General features: G+C 46.3%; 1 protein-coding gene across 2 annotated transcripts in view; it reads right to left on the bottom strand.

Annotated features, from left to right (window-relative positions):
- Positions 1–840: 840 nt before the first annotated feature.
- gnai3 (guanine nucleotide binding protein (G protein), alpha inhibiting activity polypeptide 3) overlaps positions 841–15670 on the bottom strand; it is a 57871-nt gene continuing 43041 nt past the window's right edge. For both annotated transcript variants that reach the window (XM_064300007.1, XM_064300009.1), the window contains exons 5-8: positions 13836–13964; positions 7341–7470; positions 5821–5974; positions 841–1086 (exon numbers count right to left, since the gene is read on the bottom strand). In XM_064300007.1, coding sequence (XP_064156077.1) covers positions 896–1086; positions 5821–5974; positions 7341–7470; positions 13836–13964 — 604 coding nt within the window. In that variant the 3' untranslated portion in view covers positions 841–895. The remainder of the gene's footprint in view (positions 1087–5820; positions 5975–7340; positions 7471–13835; positions 13965–15670) is intronic.

Here is a 15670-nt window from a genome sequence, read left to right as displayed (position 1 = left end):
AGGTACAGTACCTGTGTGAGGTGCAGTACCTGTGTGAGGTGCAGTACCTGTGTTAGGTACAGTACCTGTGTGAGGTGCAGTACCTGTGTTAGGTACAGCACCTGTGTGAGGTGCAGTACATGTGTGAGGTGCAGTACCTGTGTTAGGTACAGTACCTGTGTGAGGTGCAGTACCTGTGTTAGGTACAGTACCTGTGTGAGGTGCAGTACCTGTGTTAGGTACAGTACCTGTGTGAGGTGCAGTACCTGTGTGAGGTACAGTACCTGTGTGAGGTGCAGTCACTGTGTTAGGTACAGTACTTGTGTGAGGTGCAGTACCTGTGTGAGGTGTAGTACCTGTGTGAGGTGCAGTACCTGTGTTAGGTACAGTACCTGTGTGAGGTGCAGTACCTGTGTGAGGTGCAGTACCTGTGTGAGGTACAGTACCTGTGTTAGGTGCAGTACCTGTGTTAGGTGCAGTACCTGTGTGAGGTACAGTACCTGTGTTAGGTGCAGTACCTGTGTGAGGTGCAGTACCTGTGTGAGGTACAGTACCTGTGTGAGGTGCAGTACCTGTGTTAGGTGCAGTACCTGTGTTAGGTGCAGTACCTGTGTGAGGTGCAGTACCTGTGTGAGGTGTCCTACCTGTGTGAGGTGCAGTACCTGTGTGAGGTGCAGTACCTGTGTTAGGTACAGTACCTGTGTGAGGTGCAGTACCTGTGTGAGGTGCAGTACCTGTGTTAGGTGCAGTACCTGTGTGAGGTGCAGTACCTGTGTTAGGTACAGTACCTGTGTGAGGTGCAGTACCTGTGTTAGGTACAGTACCTGTGTTAGGTGCAGTACCTGTGTGAGGTGTCCTACCTGTGTGAGGTGCAGTACCTGTGTGAGGTGCAGTACCTGTGAGAAGCTCAGCGGTCTCAGTACAGCCCACACTCCTTCAGGTTGTTTTTGATGATGACGTCGGTGACGGCGTCAAAGACGAACTGCACGTTCTTGGTGTCGGTGGCGCAGGTGAAGTGCGTGTAGATCTCCTTGGTGTCCTTCCGTCTGTTCAGGTCCTCAAACTGGCACTGGATGTAGGCCGCCGCCTCCTCGTACGTGTTGGACCCTGAGCCAGAACCAACATCAGACCCAGCATTTTCTCACATCAGTTACTCCACAACCCCCCCCCCCCACCACAACAGGGGAGAGGGGGGGAGGGAGATAAGGAGGGAGAGGGAGAGAGGGAGAGAGGGTGGGAGAGGGGGAGGGAGTGAGAGAGATAAGGAGGGAGAGGGAGAGAGGGAGGCAGGAAAGGAGAGGGAGAGGGGGGGCAGGGAGAGAGTGAGAGAGAGAGGGATAGAGGGAGGCAGATAAGGAGAGAGATAAGTAGGGAGAGGGAGGGAGGGAGAAGGGGAGAGGGAGGGAGGGGAGAGAGAGTGGGACAGAATGCATAACAAGACACAGAAGATTCATTCCATCCCCAAAGGCTAAATTAAGACACACATCCCATAATAACTCTCAACCTCCTCATTTCCGCCTCTGGAAATCGCCATGGCAAAGACGCATGCTTATGCACAACACAGCACGCTTTAAATCCTTCAGCTTTTTAATGCGGTAAAAATAAACGATTTCATAAAATTTCGTTCCTCCCATCTGTCTCAGATTAAATCTCATTTTCCTGGTGTGGGAACAGCTAATTAAATATGAGAAACGAGAAAGAACGTTTTAATACTTCTTTGTCCTTTTTAACTGGAGAAGTTGGACAAAGCTGCGAGCACCAGAACGCACATTTATTCCAGCGCTGCTTTTCAGCGTGCTGAAAACACGGCTGTCTAAATTCGCCTCCGCCCTTACGTGAAGTAGCGCACGCACGCGCGTGTGGGAAAAGGCACAGGGGTCACGCGACGGAGGAACTGCCGTAACGACTCTGCTATCCTAATAAACTCCGCCGCAAAGCAGAAACGGACGAGGACGCTTCGTTTCGCGTCGCGCCGCCACGCTGAAATTGGCGAGCGTTCCACTCCCGAGCTGAGCGAATGAGATGCCTCCGCCGCCCTTTCTCGAGAGCACGGCGCGACGCTTCGCTGCTTCCCCGTCTAATTGCCCGAGGCGGGGCGTAAACATTACATAATTACCAAAGCAGATTGCGACGCTGGACCCAGGCGGCCAAATTAACCGTCAGCTGCCTGCGTCCGAAGCGAGCCTCGTAGCGCGGAGAAGCCGCGAAGACCGCCATTCCTCACGGACGATCCACAGGGCAGGCACACTCAGCGCTCTCTCCTCTGACGGTACCCCAAAACTCCACCCGTCCCTCCTCAGCCTCCCTCTTTCTATCTCCATATTCCATTTGGGCTACGCACTGATATCTGCTTTCCTTCAGAATATTAATAGCAGGTGTGTTGCCTAGCTTTACTAATCAGTCTATATTATATTAGCTCTGTTATTAATAAGTCTTCTGTCCCTTCTTGGCCACACGTTTCTTTTCTACTTCCTACTTCCTCTTTACTCCTGAGACTAATAGTGAGTTCTGATTTCTGTAAGTCGCTCTGGGTGAGGATGACTGCTAAGTGATTGTCATGTAACAGTTTCACCTTCAGACACCTTTAATGCAAAAAAACATCTATTTTAAGAAGAACGCCTGAAATAGTGTTACTAACAATGGAAGAAAAAACAATGGAGAGAAAAAAAGTTTTTTTCTTTAGCTATACTTTAGAACTTGGCAACCCATTTCCCCCCTCATGGTTGCAGTATTCTAATTTAAGGTAATGAAAGTAATGCCTCTCATATTAAGCACATTTTAAAAAAACAAGTGTTCCTGTGAGAACCACACAAAGATGAGGCAATTTCTTAAAACAGAGAACTCGGCTACAGTATGAGACAGTGCCAAAATGAAGCTGTTCAACAGGAAGACGCAGAAAGACCACAGGGAAATGACATGGAACATTTTTATTTATACATCGCCTAGTACTGAGGTGTCCAGTAGCCCAATAACTCAAAAAAGCAAGGAAGAAATGTCTGGTCAGACATGCAAAGCTTTTGAAAACAGCATAGCAGGAGAGTCAGGAGAGACATTTCCCACACTTGCTTTTGTCAGAACTCCAGGCCGAATTGAACACGTTCTGCAGAGTTTATTCTACAAATAGTAATTCACTTTATAATGTAAAATAATTAATCAAATCTGTGATTATATATATATATATATACAGTACTGCAGTAATTACAAATGTTACTATCTCGGATCTCAATTCTGTCTTGCTAATAGCAATATGCCTACAAGTCATTCCCAAATAAAGAATTCCCCCTCGTTTTCCACTATCTCCAGCCAATGAGCAGAGAAATTCTCCCCGTGTTCTCCTCCATTTCTCCACCAATCAGCAGCGCGCTCCTCTGCTCTCCGGGAGGGGCCTCACGGAACGGCTGACTGCTGCGTTTTTTAAATTTCGGGCTGATTGTCTAAACCCGCCAGGGCAAACCGAATTGATTTCCTCCGCCTCGCTGAGCTGCTCCACAAATAGAAGCTGGGGCTCGTCGGAGCAGCGGGGAGCAGCTCGGCTTCTAAAGCGCGAGGCACCGGCACAGCGCGGCCCACAATGCATCTGGCTTCAGCGCGGACGACCAGAGCGCGTCCTGACGCCTTTTAAAAACAGGGCAAAGTTACGATGGCATAACTCCACGGGGAAACAGATTCAGCGTTGGAAACGTGGAACATAACGCTTAGCGTTTTTATTTATTTATGCGCAAGTATATTAAAAATATTTAACGGAGGAAATTCTCCAAACTGTAATTGGTCTAATAAAGTCTAGTTAGCTTATACATGTAATTATGTAAATCAGCCCTATTTTATGTTCATAAAAAGAAATCACAGGAGAAATTTTGAGATGTAAGGGCACAGTGCAATTTATTCTTGCTCTCTTAGCCATTACTCAGGGAAATTGGAACTGTTTATTTTAACACCTGCTCTGGTGAACTGTTCTGGTATCCAGTAAACAACCCCTCACTCTCATTTCAGATTAACAAATCACTGGGGAAAATTTTCAGTTCAGCAAACAGCAAGCTCTATATGGCCCAACTGCCTTAAAGGCATACTACGCAGGACGTTTACCTTGAAATTCTAAAATAACCATGCTCAGACATATCTCAGATGGCTGCCTCGGTGTGTTGACCAAAGCAAATTCCTCGTATGTGTAAATGTACTTGGCAATAAATTCGATTCTGATTCTGATTCTGATTCTGATCTATAGTGGTCAATCTCTGTCTTAGTGCATATTTCTCGAATCTGTGCTCCTCTGTCTGTATTTCTTCTTCTAAGATGTGCTCAGGACGTTTCTGGGCGTGTCGCTCTTTTCTGCGTGGGGAGGGGTGGGCGTGGCTACAGAGCTGGGGGGTGGGGTCAGGTTTCAGCGGCGCGTTTGTAGCTGGCTAGCTACCGCAGTGGCGGAGGTGAGAAAGCACGAGCACAGTGAAGCGAAACGACAAACCGCTCGTTCAAAAACCAGAGGCAGCCGTGGAATCGCTTTCCTCGATGCCAACAGCTGTTGAGAAACAGAAGTATAAAAACGGAATAAAACGGACATAACACACAAAAACGGAGGTGAGTGGATGGGTTTGAGGACGGAGAAGACTACTTTGATTGTACACAGGACTACAGCAAGGCTAAAAATCCTGCATAGTATGCCTTTAAGTGCTACAGATAGCCCCAAACTCTGCTAAACGGCTGCTAAGCCCCATCCCCACCTCTGAAGCAATATGTGGGCACACATAGTTCAGTCTGGGTGCGAGCAGGTCACTAAGAGCTATTCTTTCTGGGGGTGAACTTCTTTTAAAAACACCGCACACAAGCCTGCGATTTTCCATGCACCATTCAAAAATGTATGAATGAGAAGAACTGCACAGATGCAAACAAAGTGGATGCATTTTTTTAAATATTAGTTAATAATAATAACTATTAGTTATTATTTTGTCATTACAGAGGGGTATGACGACTTTCAAATGAACATATTTCCCACCTAAAACTTCCTATGATCACAGGTGGCGTATATAGGAGTATACGGTATCGCGACCGGGACACAGTGACAATTTTTGATGCGTCTGAATTATGTTTTTTTTTTTCCTTTCTCCTCAGAATTCAAAGAGCAATCGAAGCGCATCCACGGGGGTCGTATGACGACCTTGGGCTGTCGAGTGAACATCCCCGGCAGATCCACGGGTTTATCAGAGAACGATCTCGCTCGTATTCTTCAAAAAAAACTTGCAGCAGACACCCTCCCTGCTTTTCATCCAGCGGGGATGTTGCGTAACATCCCCCTGAAGACCACTTCAAAAGCATCTGTCTCCGTGAAGTCGAAACCACAGCCATCTGCATGCCAGTACAGTGACAGACACCTTTAATCACAGAGACTCGTTCTCTCAGTGCTGAAGTATGAACATTAACGCAGTTAAAACGCTGCACGAATTCACCACGTATTTTTGAGAATTTGGGAAAATGCCGTAAAAAGTTTATTTCGTTCATTTATTCAGAAGTTGTATGCCTTGCATGCATATGTGATGAAAATTCTATAATGCCCATGTCCTTTACACATTAGTTAATTAGCCTAATAACTTATTCGAGCCAACATTATGAGTGCGTAGCCTGCCAATAAAGCATCCTGATTTTGAAGGTGAATTTGAATTTCACAGCAGTCTGCTGTAGAGGAGTTGCAGAGGTTGCAGGTTTGATTCCCAGGTGGTCTACTGTCAGAATTGATAAAGCACTTAGCCTAAATTCCTTCAGGACATACCCAGCTGTATAAATACTTAGAGTGTGAACTAGAGTGTAAGTTGCTCTGACTAAGGGCATCGCTAAATAAGTGAAACTCCTCACCCGAATACTCCGGGTAGCAGATGGTCAGCGGGCTTCTCTTGATCTTCTCCTCGAACAGGTCCTTCTTGTTGAGGAAGAGGATGATGGAGGTGTCGGTGAACCACTTGTTGTTGCAGATGCTGTCGAACAGCTTCATGCTCTCGTGCATGCGGTTCTGCAAAGAAAAAAAACGCACCGCTCTAGTCCCCGATTGGCTCAGATGTGTCACATGGGCACCAGGACCAGCCAATCACATGTGTATTTGTGTAACTGCCATTTAGCATAAGTTTACGTGATCTCATTAGCTGGGGTGGCCAACCCTGGTCCTCAGGATCCACACGGCTGTATGGTTTATGATTTCAGCTCGTACATTGCATTGATTTCAATTGTCCGAGCGAATGTCTATGAATTCATTATTTAAAGACTCATCACACCACCAATGAGGGAAAAAAAACAAAGCAAAATGATGACTTACAAGTACACTCAACTAACTCTGGCAGGAAATAATGAGCAGAGAATGCCTGACCTTATCAGCAAAGATTCTGTGTGTGAGATAAGTGACTTAACTCTAATTACAAGAACCGGCGTCTGCAAAAGCATAAGCAGAAAGCCTAGTTCGTCCTGCCATTTGCCAAATAAATAGTCCAGTTAGCAAAACGGTTTTAAAAGAAACAGCATGTGAATTTGGCAACTGGCTTGAGAAATGCGAGGTACAATTCAGCAATTTGTGAAATAATATTTTTAATAGTAATCATTGCCACCACTTCTTATGGCCACCTTTAAAGCCTTGGGTTTGTGACTAGCTGCATAGCCGTGTAAAACACTGGAGAACTGTATCTGCAGCCTGTGCAGACCCAAGCAGCCAGGTGAGGCGAGTTAGCGGAGTAGCGCAATAAACTGCAGCGTAACAAGCGAGACCGGCACGCCCGCAGATCTCCAAGGGCGAGCGCAAATAAAGCCGCTACTGCGACACCCCTTAGCGAGGCACTTAGCGGTCCCAGAGGAGCGCGGCGTACCAGCGGCTCTCCGTCGCAGTCATGGGACCGCGGCTAGAGCTGAGCTGCTGCTAATGAGACCGCAGTGACCGGCTAAGGGGGGGGGGGGGGGGTCCCTGCCGAGCTGTAAGGAGACCCACTCCACCTCTGGGCTTGTGCGTACACTGACACAGCCATACGCGCTGTGATTCCCGCATACGTCTATCCCTTACGGTCAGTTCTGATTAACGTTATCAGCTGATAAAAAGGTTAAATAAAGGTCATTAAAAAAAAGGCTGCAATGTCACAGAACACTTTTAAAGGAGATTTAGCACGGCGTGAACCGCCTGGTTTCAGAACGCTTGCTTACGCCTGCCCAGGACCCCGAGATTCAACGCGTCTAATCCACAGCTAACGGCCAGACCGATCCGTTCAGCTAACGCAGGCTCGTCGTCATGGAAACAGTTCATTTAAACCGTCGAACGCGAAACTCGGCCGGTCTCGTCTCCTCGCGGTCCTGATCCGAACGGGGGGGGAGGGGGGGTGGGGAGGGGGGGGCTCTCTCACCATCTCCTCGTCCTCGGCCAGGACCAGGTCGTAGTCGCTGAGCGCCACGCAGAAGATGATGGCGGTCACGCCCTCGAAGCAGTGGATCCACTTCTTCCTCTCCGACCGCTGGCCGCCCACGTCGAACATCCTGCGGAGAGAGGCGGAGAGGCGCTCTGGGTCAGACCGAGCCGCCGCACCCCACTTCACCCCCCCCCCGCGGGGAAAGAGGGGTTAGACCGAGCCACCGCACCCCACTTCAACCCTCCGCGGGGAAAGAGGGCCCAATCCATTTCAGTTCAGTCAGTTCATCAAATTCATTTCAATTCATTAACTGAAAAATTCTCATAGAAACTGGCCATTTTTCCAGTTCATGAACTCCGAAGATTGAGCAGTGAAATATAAGAGGGATTAAAATGTGCGAGCACTCACTTATTGGACAGAAGGGTTTATTACAGTCTGCCAGGAGCACCCAGCTGTAGGGTACGCTAGCAGGGTAACCAAACACACACACACTCACATGTGCACCACAGAACTATGAACACAAACATGTAGTTACCCAGATGCACAAGCACAACACAGAATAACAGAGAACATATTTCAACCACTGCAGGGCTTCATTGGGCAAAACTTCCTGAATTAGTTGACTCCTAGCCCTGCCTGGTTACTCTACTCAGCCCAAAATACAACTAGGGTTGGAAATTCTAATGTTATTCAAACTCTAAGAAAACAAACAAACATTCAAGCGTAAATATTCACGCTTAAAAGCCATCTCAAATGTTCAGGTTAACATTTTTTTCCACAACTTGACTGCGTTTGTGTTTTTGTTCAAATAAAACACACCTATGCTAGTTAACCTTCCCAAATTCTCCCACGTCACTCCTCTGCTGCAATCACTCCACTGGCTATCGGTCGCTGCCAGGATCCGGTTCAAAGCCCTGACCCTTGCCTACACTGCTGCCAACAGGACAGCCCCCATCTACTTGCAGGACATGACTCGATTCTATGTGCCTGCTCGACCACTCCGCTCTGCGGCAGCAGGGCGCCTTGTAACCCCTCCCACCCGCCCAAAGGGATCACAGAGCTTCTCCACCCTAGCTCCCCAGTGGTGGAACGAACTCCCCGTCCCTCTCCGAACCTCCCCCTCACTACCCATCTTCCGCCGTGGCCTGAAGACTCATCTCTTCAGACTAGAAAAATTACCTAGATTAACCACCACCACGCTGCATATTTCACTCTAAATCCCTCCCCCCCTTTTTTCATGGCACTTTTTGGTAATTTGTATCTGTCCTAATACTGTAGCTTATTCTTCTGCCTAGTTGGCTTTGCAGAGGTTAGGTCTGAATAGTGTTCACTGTGTGAACTAAACTGTGTTCTTGGCTAGAAATAGCTGTACAAAATAAGTATTGTACCTTACTGAACCTGTGTTTAGCAGTTGTCTATGACCATGAAATGCACTTTTTGTACGTCGCTTTGGATAAAAGCGTCTGCCAAATAAATGTAATGTAATGTAATGTTATATCTCCGCTTTCATTGGTTAGCTGTCTTGTGGACATAACACACAAAAACAGCCCGAAAGTTGGTCAAATTCTGACACTCAGTTCAAAATTTAAAACTGTAATATATATTTCAATATATTCAACCTGTTTTAGAAGGGAAATTCAAAAGTAGTAGCTTTTACTACATGGCCTTTTAAACACAACCTCCTTGCATTTTAAATCCAAGAAAACTACATAAGAGCTGGTCTTATGATAAGTAGGTTGCAGGTTTGAATCCTGGCACTGGAGTTAGGCGCTTGAGAGAACCCAAACTGCAGGGCGTCGTCCCAGGGTAAATACACACACAGCTCATTATTCACCCGATCCCCGTGAGCCTGACTGATCCTCGCTCACCCTTCATCCAAAAGGCCATGTGAAAAATTCAATTAGAACAGGCAAATGTTGAGGACAAATACTGGCATTAAGGAGAACAAAGACAATGTTTTTCAATCACACGATCTCACTCTCCTGGGGGCAAACATGTTCCAGTCTGCGCCTACACTTTTTGGATTTTAAATTAGTGGAAGTAACAAAAACTATTAAATAAAGACCGAATCGATTAAATTGCAGTTGAATTTAATGTCGAATCGATTAAAATGCAATCAAATTAAATACTGCATCAAATAAAATGCAATTAAAAAGACAATCCCCCCCAAAGTCACATATTATAGCCAATTTGGCAACTTTGCCGGACAGTCCAAACAAGACGTGTCAACCACTCAGACACAGGCTACATTGGTGGGCGGGATAATTTGATTGACACTTGTAGAAGCTGTGAAACGGCCACTGAAGTGGTGCTGAAAGCTGCAGGGATCTGATAAGCGAGGTAGAGAAAGCCCCAGTGGTGGGGACCGGAACTGCACAGCATGAAAACTGATTAACCTGCTTCCGAACAAACAAATAAATGTCAGGGCGATCAGACACAATGATAAAATGATCTGTGAATAATTTTATTTCAACACGGAGGGGTTATTTAATTTGACAGCGTCAACATTTCCATATTAAATTTAACTGCGTTTTATTTGATGCAATATTTAATTTGATTGCAATTTAATCGATTTCAGTGTTTCTTTAATCATTTTTGCCACTTCCTTCCCTCATAGCTTTAACTCATCACCCCCCCCCCCCCCCCATACACACATCAAAACTTTATGCAGTCATTAGGCACTCTGATAAACTCTACTTGTAGGGGTACAGAGACAAATTTTCTCTCAAGATTCTGACATGCTAGATCACTTCTAATCGGCTCAAGTTAATACACTGTTTTCCTTAAGGTGCCGTCTTCCCAGTATCACTGGCACAGTTTTTAATTTGCTGCGACCTGTTAGTATATGCATAGCATTCAGAAAAGTGCTGTATAAACGCAAGGATATTCTATATTCTATTCTATTCTGTTCTATTAGGATTAGCATCTTTCCTCATGTCAAAGACAACCATATGCGCATACACACACACACACACGCACACACACACTCACGCACACACACACACACTCACACACTCTCTCTCACACACACACACACACCCTCTCATACACATACACACACACTAACACACACACACTCACACACCCTCTCACACACACACACATCACTCTACGCTCATTAACACACACAATCCTCTCTCACCACACACTCACGTCTCTCACCAATCACACTCACACTCAACAATCACACCTCATCTCTCATTCAAACACACCCTGCTCACTCACACACACACACACACACACACACACACCTCACACCACTGCACACACTCACACACACTCGCACACACACACACACACACACACACACACACACTCTCACACACCACACACACACACACACACACACACCCTCTCACACACACCTCACACCACACACACACATGCACACACACACACACCACCTCTCACCACACACACACACACACACACACACACACACACCCTCACACACACAAGCACACACACACACACACACACACCCTCACACACACACACACACTCACACACACACACACACTCACACACACACACTCTCACACACACACACACTCACATGCACACACACTCACACTCACACACACACTCACACTCAGCTTTGCTGGTTTGATGACGAGCTACAGGAAGGCACTCCTCCATCTCTCCGGTTTCCGTGTTAATGCGGTTTCTCCACCTTCAGGCTCTTTCAGACGGCCTTTACGCAGGAGTGCCAGCCGGCATCAGCCAAAATCACGTTTGGCTTTTTAAACCGGGACCTTAACCTTCGCTCTGGAGCCAATCGCTCCCTGGGGACTCGCTAACGAGCCCTATAAACTGCCTCTGGTGCAATGTGGAGTCCATTACGGCTCCGAAAACTCACTTAACTCCTCAGCCTTTATCACAGTGCCGCCTCTGTTCTTACTCATATTTTATTCATTCCTGTATTTCTTATATTTATCAATTAATATTTATCCGTTTTGTAAATCCATGTGCCCATCTGTGTAGTAGCATCTTTAACGGCAAAAAAAAACTGCATTGTGCAAATATGTACTGTGCACGGTCTTTTTATGCTACCATTTTGATACGGTTTTTGTTGTTGTTGCTGCTGCAACAGCAAAAATAGCAACTGGAAGAGCAGACAGCAACAGCCCTGTTGTACTGAGTTCTTCCTAATTTTATATATATCTTTTCAATACTTCAGAACCACACCAGCTCTGGAACCAATCACCAGCCATCCAATGTAAATAAAACCGTGGCAGCAGCTGTACACCACGCACTACAGAATAAACCACGATGACGACCGAGGAGATGTGTTGCCGCTTTGCCACAGAACTACCCACAAGGCTTCTGACTACTGACCTTTCCCATAATGCCCTGCTCCCCGGCTTGTTCTCAGCTAATTAACCCGGCCCGGAGTCTAACGAGCCCGCCTCAGGTAATCAGCCGTGGAAACGGAGGTGGAGCGCACGTGACCGAGCGCGGCTCGCCGTGTTCCGCGAAACGTCCGAGAACACGGGAAGCCGTCGCCGCTCCCCTGCCCCCCCCCCACCACCACCACCCCATTCTACAGAACATGGGGGCGGGGGGCAGAATGAAGCAGGCAGATGTGGCTCATTTTTCTCAATTTGTTTCCCGGAAAATGCGGAACGAATGCAGAGCGCCCGAATGGCAGAGCTCACCCCCCCCACCAGCCCCCCCCCGACCCGAACAGCACAGAGCTCCTCCCCCCCCACACAACCTGTCAGCCGCTGCTGTCCGTAGCGGAAGAAGCCAGTCCCGCAGCTCTACGCAATATCTACAATATTTATATGCGTGAGCACATATTCAGGCAAACATTCAGAAGGCAGGAACACAGTGCTTTTGTTTTATGTTGTTCAGGGACCCCTCAAATAGCCACGACCCTTCCTGTGAACTAAAATATGAACACATGCTGCATGTAATCTTCCTTAAATGTCAGTGACACTGGACATTCAAAGGTTACTTTACATTGCATTTTATTTGTTACAAATTATTTGTAATAAATAAACACAAAATTGTCGTGTACAAGTTTGCAGTATTTTTTTTGTAAAGAACATTAAGTAACATAAATATGAATTTCATTACGCTGTTATAAAGGCATTGTTTATGTGCAGATTCACTACTCTACTCACTACTAGGTTTAACGAACCTAAGCCTTTGACCCCCACTGAGCCTGTAATACGCGCACGTACACACACCCGCTTCTTATCCACGCTTCGCAAATACAGGCTAGGTTTTACATTTTGCCTAAGCGTAATTACATCATTTCAAATGTATTTGCCTTCTGGTAATGCTCAACTTGCAAGCACTGCATTTGCACTCCTGAGTTAGCGCGATGCTATCTCTGCACTTCCGACTGACGCGAGTTATGGTCATACTTCACAGCGACGTGATGGTTATCTGCTTTGAGTCTATCTGAAGAAGTTACCGGAATGAAACCCAAAGCAGCTCGGTGTGACAGTGTCATTTCATTCCACGCTAATGATTGGCTCATAAATGGTGCAGCATAATAGCCAGGCTCTTGAAATAAGCCGGTTTAAAATCCACGTTCCTGGTTTTATCCCTGACGCTGATGGTCAGGTGACCAATGTAAGGTCGCAGACAGGGCAGTACCTTCCACTGAGGACACTGAGTTCAGATCCCCTGTAGTTAATTTCATTCTTTAGTGAGAACATCAGTTGCAATTCATTTAGGAGAGGAATGAATGGTCTTCAATATTTTTTCAAATGTAAGCCTAATCTAGATCAATAAATTAAAGGGAAAAAAAGAACACACAACCCCTTGCCCAGATTCATACAAGAAGATTGACACCAATTGCGTGTGTCCCTGTGCGTCTAGTACAAGGATATTAGACAATTTGAGCTGCATGCTAACAGTGTTAGCTCTATCAATGGCTGCAGATGGATGGCACTAGCTTGCTTAACTCCTACCTTATGATTTACTCTAATCCACCTCTAGCGAGCAAATTAGTCTACCAAGTGTCAATTTAACTCGCTTTCCATTAGCATTGTCGGAATAATGTTCTTATAAGACATCAAGTGTAGGCTAATTCTTGGAAAAAGGGCTAGGTATAGCTAATTTGACAGTATCTCACTTCCTTGTTCTATCACATCACAAAATGATGTGGGTGGTCATTCTGAAGATTGCTAAAAAAAGGGAGGCGGGGCAAAAAGAGTAAACAATTAGATTTTTTAGGGCAGATTTCTTGCCTTCAATTAAAAAAAAAAATTACATTGTGAATCATAAAATAGATAGACAACTTCTTCCATTTGGTTGGTGTATTTCATTTTTTATACTATCTGGTGTTTACCCTTTAATTCCAATCATCGTTCTTCAGGCAAACTCAAAGCCCATAATTACTATCACATCACTCTGAAGTGCAAAGATAAGTGTCATGTCATGTTTTTTGTTTAATGTGTGAGTGTTTGTGAGGTGTGTGTGTGTGTGTGTGTGTGTGTGTGTGCAAGTGTGTTACTGACTGAAGTGGGTACTGACTTGAAGTACAGCTCCTTGAAGGTGAAGTGTGTTTCCACGATGCCAGTGGTTTTCACTCGGGTTCGAAGCACATCCTGCTGGGTGGGGATGTAACTCTGCTGGGATATCCTGTCCAGGTCATTCAGGTAGCTGTGGGGGGGGGGGGGGGTACAAATTAAAACAGAGCACATCCAGATCAAACAAGCACCATTTCAATGCCTGCATTAAAGAACAACTCATTTTTGGTGACATTTTCTAAGACTGGTTCTTCACAAGAGATGTAAAACAGCGCTCATAAGCTCTACATTAGTATTATGTCCAATGTCACCATTAACGCAGCAAATGATATTACCATGACACATGAGAGGATTTATGTTTGTGTGTGCATGTGTGAGCACGTGCATGTAAGTGTGTGTGTGTTTGTGTGTGTGAGAATGGGAGAGTGTGAGAGAGCGAAAGTGAGAGAGAGAGAGAGTGAGGCAGAGAGAGGAGGAATACTAAATATGGGCCCCCACTGGACAGTGGTGAAGGATAAACACACTACGTGTCTATTTATGGTACAGCATAAACACACAGCTATACCAAGTTTCTGCCCCGCCCTACAGCCACACACTTCACCTTGAGCCATCATGGGCGCCGTTACACCCTACACACTTCACCTTGAGCCATCATGGACGCCGTTACACCCTACACACTTCACCTTGAGCCATCATGGACGCCATTACACCCTACACACTTCACCTTGAGCCATCATGGACACCTGTTACACCCTACACACTTCACCTTGAGCCATCATGGACACTGTTACACCCTACACACTTCACCTTGAGCCATCATGGACACTGTTACACCCTACACCCTTCACCTTGAGCAGTCATCGACACTGTTACACCCTACACATCATTTTTCCATAATAAAGCATCGTCCTTTACTGGAACCCATCCATTAAGTGGAAATGTACTGCCGTTGCACTGTGGAGTCTCTTCCATGAGATGTCAAAAGTTACAGGGACAGCTAGAAAGTTTCTGATATAATATTACTATAAAGTTTCTTGAAAAATGTCATGTGACCAATACAAACAAAAAAAAATATGACAAGTATTACAAATCTGTGTGTAATCAGTGAAGTCAGAAAAACTTTTACTAGTGCTGGTCAATTTCCCTCCTGGTCAGGACTAGCAAAGCGCAGGACCGGTAAGAGCACAGAGCTCACAGAAACACCGGTGTTGTTTTTAACTGACGCAATACTGCTGCAATTCAACAGCTCGCTCAAACAGAGGCTTCGAATGAAATCCTGGCGGAGACTGAGCCGGGGCTGCCGGTGCGGAGCAGCAGAACCCCCGACGCTATTCTTCATTTAAGAAAGGCAGACCGCATGAACGACTCGCAGAATGAGGAAGCACTCTAATTCACCCCCGGGTGGCGAATGAACCAGTCTATCGCGCGGGCATAATTGCGTCTGCGACATATTGTGACGAACAACAAGCAGAGCCTTTTGCAAAATGAACGCTGGCCTTCGTCGTCTCCTAAGAACGAATGAGTCTCATCTCGGGCAAAGACGATCTCAAGAGAGACAAAACCAAGAGAAGCTAGCAGGAGGTTTTTGTTTTTTTAAAGCTTTCGCAAAACGAAAGCTGGCCTTCGCCATCTCCTAAGGAGGAATGAATCTCATCTCAGACAACGACGATCTCCAGAGAGACAAAACTAAGAGGAGCCAGCAGCCTTTCGTCACTCTCGCAGTGACACCTGGAGCCTCAGGTAACCGAGAACGCAGCGGCCTGAACAGGAAGAGGCAGACCTACTGACGGCGAAGCAGCCAATCAGGCCGCAGCCTTAGCGTTCTAAAGGCGTTACCAT

The sequence above is a fragment of the Anguilla rostrata genome, chromosome 11, assembly GCF_018555375.3.
Source record: "Anguilla rostrata isolate EN2019 chromosome 11, ASM1855537v3, whole genome shotgun sequence".
Taxonomy (NCBI): domain Eukaryota; kingdom Metazoa; phylum Chordata; class Actinopteri; order Anguilliformes; family Anguillidae; genus Anguilla; species Anguilla rostrata.
The sequence above is the reverse complement of the archived record's forward strand: the minus strand, read 5'-3'. Positions and strand labels throughout refer to the sequence as shown.